Source organism: Rhopalosiphum padi, chromosome 2 (assembly GCF_020882245.1).
Source record: "Rhopalosiphum padi isolate XX-2018 chromosome 2, ASM2088224v1, whole genome shotgun sequence".
In the NCBI taxonomy this organism is placed as follows: domain Eukaryota; kingdom Metazoa; phylum Arthropoda; class Insecta; order Hemiptera; family Aphididae; genus Rhopalosiphum; species Rhopalosiphum padi.
In genome coordinates, this window is record NC_083598.1 from 12908265 (window position 1) to 12920391 (window position 12127).

The window sequence follows — 12127 nt, forward strand, 5'->3', positions numbered from 1 at the left end:
ATAAGTCGTAATAATTAAAGTCATTCAAATTTTAGAAATTCTTGCCTACATAACATGGTATTACTATTCATCAGTGGCAGTTTTGGAAGGATGATAGCACTTTTCTAAAAATTTGATTAAAATTCTTTTTAATATTATGTAAATATTGAAAAAATAATTTTTGGCAATTATTAACAGAAAATATTTAAAAAAAAATATATAATACAACAATAATAAAAAAATAAGTACACTTAAAGTCATTGCCAAGAAGAAGAAAATAATGTTTTTGTGTTTGTGATACTAAATTCACCCTTCCCCGCCACTTGGTTTTTTGTCAAAACCGCTACTGCTCTTAATAAAACCGCAACACAAAATAAATTTAATAAATTATCCTTCCTATAAATTTAACTTACTTGGTTTAATTTAATACTAGGTATATATAGGTAATTTGTTGAATATTACTTTATAAAATGTAAACATAATATAATCAATTTCATTTATTACAACAATAATTATTATGATAATACAATTGTATAATTTAATAACATCTAAATTTGTAAAAATTGAATACAAAATTTTAATCTGATTAAAAATATTATAAATAAAAGTAATATGAAAAAAATGTATTTTATCACATTTTTGTGTTGTATTATAATATGAAATTTGTACATAATTTTTTGTTGCCAGAATATACAAAATAAAATAAAATATATATAAAGACAGAAACAATAATAGAACAATGAATTTCAACACAATTTTTGGAGGATAAATAATAAAATTTATAGGACAGGTAACTTATCATACCAATGGGACTACTATTCTATCTTATAAATTAAAAAATAAACACATCACCAAAATAAATTACCAATGTGCAATGTGCTGTCTTAAAAATAAAATAAATTAATATTAATTAATAATTTCTATCCGGGTCAGTACAATATGAATAATTATGACAATATATATTCATAATGTACTATACAGTACACACAACTTGCTTAAATCAAAATGGATTGGCAACGTGGAATGTATTGAACAATATTTTGTTACTCTTTAAATCTCTCGTCAAATGACAACAAACATCCAATTGCACCAAAGTAACCCTGAAAATGATTAATTAAATAATAATAGATGTGTTTAGATGATATAAATACACACACACACATATACATATAAATCATTCATTGCTAATATTTACTAATACAATTAGGTAGGGAGGGAGGGGTTAAGGTTATTATCAATCATATAAATTACCTAAAATTACATAATATTGTATACATTATATTTTAATTGTTTTTATTAGTCTTGTATAACTATTTCATAATGTTAAATGTATAATTTATCAAATGTATTTTATAAGAAATATGGTGTGCATGTGTACAAACAAATATAATAAGAAAAATTAAAAAAAAACTATAGTTATCAATATAATTATAAATAATAGTGTTATGACCTTGTTAATCATGTGTGGTTAAATTATAGAATATTTTATATTTAAAAATGAATGACATTAAATATATTAATAAGCATGTAATCAATTAACAATAATTTAAGACATTGAATGTTTTACCTCGTGATTTAAAAAAATAGCTTTCTGTGAACCATTTGACCAATAATCCATGGCATGTGACAATAATTTCATTGATATTGGATTTACACGCAGGAAATTACCAACAAAACACACCTTAAATATAATTATAATTTTAACTTTATTACTAATCCTTTTTATTATAAGCTATTAAAAAAAGTAGAAATAATTACTCTATCAATTCTTTCATTTAAAGCACACATTCTTGCAATCGATGCAATGTTGTTTGTAATTGTAACTAAGGTCGCTCTAGCCAAATCTTCCCTAGAAACCTGGGCACGTTTCTCCTTAGAGTTCATATGGCCAAAACTATAACAGAAAATTAATTAGTTGACAAAAAATTACAAAATAATTATTTGTACTTATTACCTGCTAGCGACTAGTTCTCCAGGCAGCCCAAATCTACTATAACTACCTCCATAGATATCTCGAACCAATTTATCAACTTTAACATTATCACCATTTGCGGCCAATTCAATTGCCTCATCAAATGTATTACATCCAGTCAATAAACTACATAATCCCAAAAATGTACCACCTCCTATACTGAAATAGCAATAAAAAATACATTTTAAAACAATATTTTATATTGGTAATTGGTATAGACTTAACACAATTTGAATGTAATTTATCAATACAAACCTCGTTCCAGATATTCTCTTATAATTATTTGGACCATAAACTGCCAATACACTTACACCAGAACCTATATTCACAACCTACAAATCACAAACAAAAATATTAAAATACTTTCACAATAACAATTAAATATATTAAGTATTATTTTTTTGTTAATAATACGTACAATAAATGGATATTTATTATACTGGAATGTGTATTCTTGTGTTGAACACTGCTCGTCTTCAGTACATTGTGACCAAAAATAACATTCATTATTGTTTGAAGCTACTGTAAATAATAAGCCACGAATCAAGCTATCCAGTTCATCACATTTACACAACTTTAAATTTAATTCCTGTAAAAAAAAAAAATATTGATTAAAAAATGTTTGTTTATAAAACTTTAAAAAAATTAAACAATAAATCCATCACTAAAGTAACTGTTAATATCTTTATTTAGTTGACTTTTTATAAATTTGTATTCATAGCTTATATACACATCATTTGAGTAGACATTTAATGTTAACATAAGATGTTTCAATCAAATCAATTCAATTAAATATACTTAATAGTTAGAATTCATATAATCAAATATGTAAAAACAATTATATAACATTTAATTATATATGATTTAAAAGCAGAATAATGATAATTTCAAATAACAGGAATTTTATCTAAATATCATTATGTAAAATAGAACCAGAATATGTCAATATAATTTTTAAAAGAACTAGTATAATTCAGAGTATAATTTTATCATCCATAATCATCCATAATAACTAATAAGTATAAAACAAATAATGTTGACATTTTAAGAAATAATTTTCTATTTGAATCTAATTTTAAAATCAAATTAATTTAATGAGGGGAGAATTGTATAAGACACTATTTATTTGTTTGTATATAACATCAACTACAATGGTTACTAATAATTATTTAAAAATATAATTCCTATAATTTATTATTAATTTAAACAAATTAAAACAGTAAGATATAACTAAGCTTAAAATGTATAGAAATCATGGATAGTAGTTCTATTTATAGATAAACATTTTCAGCACATGACAAACATAATTTATATTATTTCAACAGATTTTAAAATTAAACTAATTTAAACTTATCATAATTAAATTTAGTGTGTAAGATTACAATAAAATAATTAATTTGAATATTATACAAACAAAAATTGTGTAATATCAGGGTAAAAATATTTTTTAGTAGTGGAGTTTAAGGTTTAATGTAGAGAATATCATAAAATTTGTATTAAGAGGATGCCACATTTCTTACAAATGTACGGCATATCAAATTTATATTTGGCATTTTCAATTTCATGTAATAATTTTTAATTATAGATAAAATTGACCCATTACAAAGGTTATTACACAAAGTTGAAACTACTGAACACAAATTGTACATAATATATTGTACACTCATAATATGGAGACAACACATTCAGTGTAGAGTCTTCTGTTAATACCTAATATTTTTTCAATTAATTAATTAATAATATGCCTAAATTTTTTATGAAACAAAAGTTTTAATAAGCCTGTTAGATTGACATTATATTAGGAAAAATAATTCCTTAAACATTTGATTCTTACATTTTTAAACATGTCTTCAAATTTGAATGCTCCACCACCAGTAGCGCAAACTGTAGATACGCTAGCTGCCATACCTTTCTTCTTGGACAGTTCCAAAAAATTGTTCATTTCACTAGTTGGGAATCTGATAAAATGCAATGTACCTATCCTGTTGCAAATTTTTACATTGTCCATCTGTAAAACAAACTAATTGTAAAAACGAGAACTTTAGACATAAAATAATAATAAATTAACTACATTACCTGTTGGTGTGCATCTCTATGTCCAGATTTTCCGTAAGCCGAATTCTTCGTCAAATATTTGGTAACATTAAACAAGAGTTGGGTTTCATCTTCAGTTTGTGCTGTAATCGAGTCTTTTGGTTCAAAAAATACGAGTTTCGATAATGTTCCACCTATATCCATACCAAACCATGGCATAGCTAACAAAAAATAGAAAATGCTATTTTATTAAAACTACAATTTTATATGTAATAAATTATTAGGTATATAAATAACAAATATAGTAATTTATTCAAAATTGTATTGGTATTGCTACATTTTTTCGCGATTTATTAAAATCATAACCTAAAATATATCATGAGGCCTACTCATTTACTATTACCGAGTTCGGAGTCTTACAACAGATAAACTATTATAATAATATAAATCATGGTACCACAGTTTACGAGCTTATACACTTCTACAGTTCTACTAAGGTCTAAGAAAATATCAAAAATAACTACCTGTGTGCGTATACATTTTAGTCAGCCATTGTGAAATATACTATTTTGCTTATTATTGTTGTTATTTAAAAATTGACCAATAGTTCTATAACAATGGTTAAAGCATACTAGGTAGTACTTATGCAATGCTTATTTATTTTTTTATCTTATTATTTTATTTTATTGTTTTTCGTTCACAAGAAATAGAACTATTTTAAATTCTGAACGAAACGGTGAATATATCGATTTATTATTATTATTTTTCTTTTCTTTTTCTTTTTTATAAAGACATATTTTCCAATCGAAAAAATGCTCAGATCATCAACTTCGATAGTGGTTTCTGGTAGAAAATTTGATCTTGTTAGTACTTTCAGGAAGCCAATATTGAAAATGTTCAGTAATTTTTAAATAATTGAAAAAAACAAAAAGCTAGACAAGTGGGTACCACTATACGGTACTGTAGGTATTGAGCGAGTCACTGTGATGGATAAATTTAATTTGAATTCAATTATGTAGCATTGTATAATGTATATTATGTATACGAAAAACGATTCTGATCAGAGATGGTCTATCAGCCTATATCATCAAGTATATTTTAAGTTATATTTTTTTATATATTGTTATTAAGTAAAATATTATTTATTTTAACTTTTAGTACCTAATACAGTAGGTTGAAACAATTTTTCCAAAACATTACAATTGAAAATATCATTGTGTGTATAAAATATAATGATATCTATACCTACGTAAAAGTTTTTTGTCCCAATAAATAATGTTTTTAAGCTAAAAAAAAATGAAGAAGGTTATTCATATTAAAATATGTAATTTCGTCCAAAATTGAACTAGTCTACTTTTGTGTTTAAAAAAAAAATTATGGTTATTTATTAGAATGTCGAGCTACTTATTGTGAGGAACATTATATTAAATGTTCAAGCCTTAACTACAAAAATTATACATTTTAAAGTGCAGAACGATTTGCAAATGTTTGTGATTCTAAGGACTTTTGTTAAAATTTAAATTTCAAATACTTATAAAAATTAATTGTTCCTACATATATTTTAAATATAAAAACATATTTGTAAGAATAACTTATGTAGTATTTTGTATTTAACTTTTAAGCATTTTTACCTACCAAATAATTTTTCATCGGTATTTTTAAAAAATGAAAATTTTCAAATGTCTATAAATAACTGTTATCATTTATAAATTATAATTTTATAAATGTTCATATACATATATAAATTATATTTATATATATATACATAATTGGTGGACATTTAAAGTATATACAGTTATTTGTTTTCGAGTTAAATAAAAAAAAAAACAAAATTAATTTTCTCGAAAACTGGATTTGCATACAAAGATTTTATTTTTTTCCCCGATTATTTTGAAAAATACTGGACATTTTTCGACTACTTATCGCATAAGCAGATTAACTTAAAAAAGTAAAAACCTCACATCATTGTAAAATCAATGCATTACTCTGCTCAGAATTTAAAACTAGAACGTTAGTGAAAATCGTTATTTCGAAATGTTATAGTTTTTTCTATTAATATCGATAAAAAATTCAGTTGGTACAAAAGCTTAAAAAAGTTAATTCAAGGTTCCGCGAAAGCCATTAATACTGGAATAAAAAAAAAACGAGTGTAGAAAATTCCATAAACATTTTTAATGAGCGACTAGCTGATGTTTAATTTTTTACAACGATTTCTCCTTAACGATTTTTTCATAGGCTGAACGGCCGTCTTCGTTTAGAATCGTTTTTCGTAAGCAATGATTTATCGTTGAATTTAAATTTTATATATACATTACAGCAATTTGCCTACTTAATGACCAGATATACTCGACATTAACTGGCTACTGTACAGCAGAGCAGTTATCTACTTCCCTCTCCACCATTTTAATGTTCATTTTAGAATTAAATCGTTTCGTGTATAGTATAATATTATATTATTAATCATAATATATTTCAAATGTGGTTCTTAAAAAACTCATAAATATGTACTTATTGTACTTATGCAGTGCGCTTTATCATCAATAATACTTATAATGCATAAATCGAATGTGAATAATAGTTATATAGACCCCGGATAAACCTTATTATGTATTGTATATATTATACAAAATATACGACAGTGCATGGTGTCGTAGTACCTAACTGTTGACGTCTTTCGATTTAATATCTAGCATCACACTCGATAACATTGCTATATGCAATCACACGGCAATGACATCTACATCAATTAATTTCCGCGTTTTATGATAACTGGATATGATAAATTGTTACAGTGACAAGCGGATATTATGGACCATTATTTATAGTAATATATTAATGTGAAGAAGAAGAAAGTTTGGAACTCGAGAGTTGTGATATACAGATCCCCACCCCGTTCATTAACGCTAGAAAATCACAGAAGAATTTGAACATCTTGACCAATAGGAGAGGTCTCAATTACGCACGTTCAATCGAGTTGCCCGCCGTCGCCATCCACTATAGAATAACCCTATAATAACTGCCAAAGCGAAACTGGTTTCTAGTGTTTTTACGTTTCCGGTAGGAAAAATGTGAACGGACCAAATACAGATGAAAACATCAATGGATAGAAATATGCGTGATAATAATATGTAACCTTCATAATACTACGGATATAGTTTTTAGTTTTTTTACACGACAGTGTACACAATAAATAATATTGGAAAAATATACCTTTATTTCAAGGCAATCGACAAATAATTATAAAATGCAAGCAGGTAATAAATGATTATAAACACTTTACTCTAATATAAATACCTAGTGAGCTACAAAACAGACAAAAGCACCGACACCGACCATTTAATAATAAATTCAACAATATATTTTTAAAGTTGCTTATAAATAATTAATACGACGGTTTCACTTTTTTTAAATTGTTAGTTTTTTTCTTCTTGTCAATCAAAACGTTTTGGCACAACCAACCAAATTTTGCTTTTCTAAAAATCTAGTCAATTAATCATTCTTGGAGTGACCCTTTCAGAGTTGTATACTGTTCATACTTGAGTTCATCGACCCTATAGGTACAAAATACTGGTAATACAAATTTCAAATGACCCATTCAACTGTAAACGTTTTATAGTTTCATAGTTCTAAATTAAACATACTTATTACTATTATAAAAATTTTTTTTATAAACTACAATAAACGTTTATTAATTCATCAACCCTCTTTAATTATACCAGACTACGCGATCCGCTCATTATCTGAGTTGCATTATTATATACCTGTGTATGTAATTTTTTTTCAAATCAAATATTAACTGTTAATTGTGGAGTTCTTTGAATTATTACATTTCTAAAACTTTTTATGCAAATAGAAAGCTAAGATAATTTGGGTTTGGGTTATTATTTGAGGCGCCAACAGGTTTTACATTAAATTTTAAAATTAAACATTTGTTCATTATAGCGATGTAAGTTTTGTGTCACACTGTCAATTCAAATTAGCGCATCAGATGCTGCAAAGATTTACTAAAAAAAATTTAAATTTAATGCAAGTACCTACTTTAATATAATTAGATAAATGTTAGAGCAGAAATGTATAATAAAACTTTCCTTACAATAAAAATGTTATATGCATTATTTAATTATTACAAAGATGACAAATGTGAATACGATGAATGTTAGACAGATGAACACTATAATTTATATCATGGACATGGACCCAACAAAAAATGCACTATATGGATGACCTAGTATACAAATTAATAAAAACGTCATAGATAATTGAAAATAATACAATATATAATATTTTACGTTCTTTACGTATTAAGATAATAAGATGAACCAGACTTATTTTTATTTAAATTGTTTACTTTTAAGTTATTAATTTTTAAGTTTATTTGGTTTCATAGTTATTATTTTTGTTACTAACTTTAAACTTTGAATTATTAGAAAATCAAACAAGACACAAAAAAATAAAAATTATTAAAAAAAAATTTAATATTTCGAGTAAAATAATTAAACTTTAAAAATTACGATTATGTATAAACACGAATTACACTTAAATCACCATTGTAGACTACAATTTTAAAACGAATTCGTCAAAACAGTTTTCTGTAATGTAATATAACATTAACACATTTCTAAAATATATATACGGCTATAAATCACACAGCTGTAAGAGTAGTCTCCCACATAACATTCAGATCATTTTTTTAATTCGATCTCTATACTACGATAAGTATTACCTGCATTACCTACTACACGTATATTAGTATATAGTATATACATGTTGTCAACAGTTTTAATACAATTTTTTTTTAGATTGAGAAATTAAAATATTAAAAATTATAAAATCGCATAAAATATTTGGCATAAAATTTGGATAATTTTACAAACTCCATGTTCTCTTTTCATATAGTTTTACTATGAAATATGAATATTAAATGTCTTATTTCTATAAGCTCGATAAAGAATTTTAGAACCAATCAAACATAATTTGTATATGAAATACCTGCTCTGAATACGTCATACAGCAAAACCATAATTATTATAATTCGTCGCGAATTATGCATAAGCATACAACGGTAATTATGCGAGTATACAATACGAATATTATAAGATCATATCATTACATACAAGAAAATTCAATAATGAAGAAGTATATAGAAATACTCAATTAAGAATAGCCTGTATATGTACGATGGTTGACGTACTTTGTTAGTTATAGTTATTAAATGTATGTATATTTTACAAGTTTTTTTTGCTAAAACTTTTTTGCACAGTTTCTTAGAATATTAAAAATTGAACAAAAGAGGCTGTTCTTTCGAGGAAAGAGGAAGGTTTAAATTTTATAGTACCTTATAAAAAATAAAAAAATACTTTTTCTAATTGTAGGTGAACATTATAGATTTTATAAGATAACTTTTATTAAAATAAACTTCTCGTTCTCATATTATATTTTTTTCAAAAATCATGAATTTTTTTTAACTCAATTTTCAAACCACAATAATAATATGATTGTATTGTCTCGTTAATCGTTAATGTTAATTAAATAAAAATAATTTATATCTTTATGTATACACGAATAATATAGTAAAAAGAAAAATCAAGAAAAGTGATAAATATTTTTAATAATACAGGTATTATATAAATACTGCAAGGTAGTAATTAGTATTTTATGGATAACTAAACTTTTTTTTATATGTATATTATAATGCATATATAAACGAATTTCTTGTTATTGTAGAAGTAGATTGGTGCCTAGGTTTGAAAACATTTCCTGTTTGGATGCATGGTTGCTTTCAAATTTAATATGTATGTATGCGTGTATGTTCATGTCTAACTCCGTAATAGTTATCCGGTTTATTCATGTTTCGTAATCGTTTACGGTTATGCTTAATTAGTGAATAAGGAGATAATGTAATTTTCAACATTGAATTTATTTTATACAATTACTTGATTCTTCCAACTCTATAAATAATCAACTGAAATCTAATAGCCTTTAGATAAGACAAATACGTATTTAGATTATCTAACTTATTTGTTGGTATACATAAATACACAATTTATTATTTTTCAAATTACATTTAAAAAATAACTCTATTGCATTTGAAAGATTATTATTACAACCAAAAATTTTTATCATAAAAAAAAACAATGAACTCAATATTTTTAATATAAAATGACTAATAGCCTATATAAATTTATAAAAATAAATTATGATACATAAAATGATATTACCTAAACGTCATAAGTATATAAATATATATATTCATACATTGTTAATAGCATACTATGCAATGTATTTAAATAAGAAGCATTACAAAATATTATTAAATATTAATTAAATATCATAAAACCTATCATAACTAATTAATAATTATATCTGAAAAGTTGAACTTTTTTCAAATTAATTCAACTCGTCAGGTGGTCAAACGTTCAATACTAAGCCTAATATTAATATTAAAATATGATTTCGTATTTTTTTTTCAAGTTAAATAATATTAAATTCACGTAAATAAAATAAATAATTTAGTTTCATAAAAAATAAACTAAATACATTTATTTTGTCAACATTAAATATTATAAATGAATAACAAATATTTAAAAAAAACATAAGTTATATATAATATTATAAATAAATAAATTTAATTGTGAATCTTTAAAATTTTAAATATATTAATGCTATAATGAAATTTTTATTCGGCAGTATTTTTTTTCATTCAAATTTTACACTAATGCACTATCATAATAATTTAAGATTATTTAAATTCATAAATAATAAAAAAGTGTAAATATAACGTAAAATTTCATACATACAAATTTATTTTTTTTTTAAATACTAACATATTAAACAAGTATTCTTTAAGCAAGCATCTTATAAATATGAGTAAATTTATAGAAAATATATTGTGCACAACAAAATTATAAAAAATAAATTGATAATACTCCACTGTCTCCACTACTCGTTTTAATAAAAACAATGGATTACTTACGTGGGATTTTACCATTAAAATGGTTCTTATGCATTGACATGCCATTGGATAAAGAATTTGATATTACTGTAGTGTGACTCTGTTCCATTGTCTGCAAAGATGAACACTCTTTACAAGTATAAGGACCCATGGTTAATACCTGAAGGAAAATAAGATACAATAAAATAAAAACCAATGTAAAAAGAGATTTACGTTATCAACATTTATAAATATAAAGTAAATAAGGCAGGAAGCACTCCTTCTATCGGAGGACTGGCTTAATGGTAACTAAAATATAATGGTAATGATTTAAATCAATAATCAAATCTATACATTGAGATGGTAGAGAGAGGGAATTCCCATTGCCCATATGAAAGACGATAAATTAGTTTTATTAACACGCGCACCTAGAGCAACTAAAGGAGAAATTATTGTGCGAAATGGATAGGACATGACTACAATTTTAAAATAGAATTTCATTCGTTAAATCTTGAGTATTATGTAATCAAATACTTAATGTTACAATTAAAAAAATATAACATAAAAATAAAGGACTAATTTATTTTAATTTATTATAGAAATTCCCACATTATTATATACATATATATAATTTTTCAAATTAATTAATTATGGCTATAAAAATATTATAATCAATAATGTATCTAATATTACTAAAAACAACATCTATTGATTTATTGATTGATTTATAATAGTCAGCGTTATATGAAAAAATAAATAAATTAAAAGCAAAACGTCTTAGAAATTTAAACATATAAGCTGTAAATTAAAGAAAATAGTAGTATACAAAATATTATGTATTTACATTATTTATCTGACAAAATCCAAAGAAAATTTACTTTCAACAAAATGTATAGTTTTTTATTTTTATAATACTAGGGTACATTAGTTGTGTATAACAAATTTAAGGTCAAAAACATCAGGTTTGTCATAATTTTTTTCGACTTCTTAATTATAAAACAAGTTGTGTGCTTAAAATTAGCAATAATTAATATATGTTTATTTTTATGATAACAGCGAAGAAAATGATATAATAATACAAATATTAATAAAGTAAATTTGTTTAAAACCAATTAATACATCTAGGTACAAAAAATCATTAAAACAAATGTAAACTATCCAAACTCTATATACACTAAAGTATTTCTAGAACTAAATATTTTATATTTATT

At 24.1% G+C, this 12127-nt stretch overlaps 1 protein-coding gene across 1 annotated transcript; it reads right to left on the reverse strand.

The window, feature by feature from the left end:
• Nucleotides 1-461: 461 nt before the first annotated feature.
• Nucleotides 462-11097, reverse strand: LOC132920297 (pantothenate kinase 3). Its single transcript, XM_060982570.1, has 9 exons — nucleotides 10959-11097; nucleotides 4028-4206; nucleotides 3786-3959; nucleotides 2370-2540; nucleotides 2207-2283; nucleotides 1934-2110; nucleotides 1738-1873; nucleotides 1547-1660; nucleotides 462-1079 (listed from the first exon to the last, which is right to left on the reverse strand). The coding sequence occupies exons 1-9, from the start codon at nucleotides 11086-11088 to the stop codon at nucleotides 1023-1025; spliced, it is 1215 nt and encodes a 404-aa protein (XP_060838553.1). The 5' UTR covers nucleotides 11089-11097; the 3' UTR covers nucleotides 462-1022.
• Nucleotides 11098-12127: the final 1030 nt, after the last annotated feature.

Bases quoted from the DNA above. Each gene is read 5' to 3' on its own strand.
- LOC132920297 (XM_060982570.1), bottom strand. From the start codon at position 11,088: ATGGGTCCTTATACTTGTAAAGAGTGTTCATCTTTGCAGACAATGGAA. The intron at 3,960-4,027 runs GTAATGTAGTTA...TTTGTTTTACAG, and splicing joins ATAGAGATGCACACCAACAG to ATGGACAATGTAAAAATTTG. The intron at 2,284-2,369 runs GTACGTATTATT...TGTGATTTGTAG, and splicing joins ATAATAAATATCCATTTATT to GTTGTGAATATAGGTTCTGG.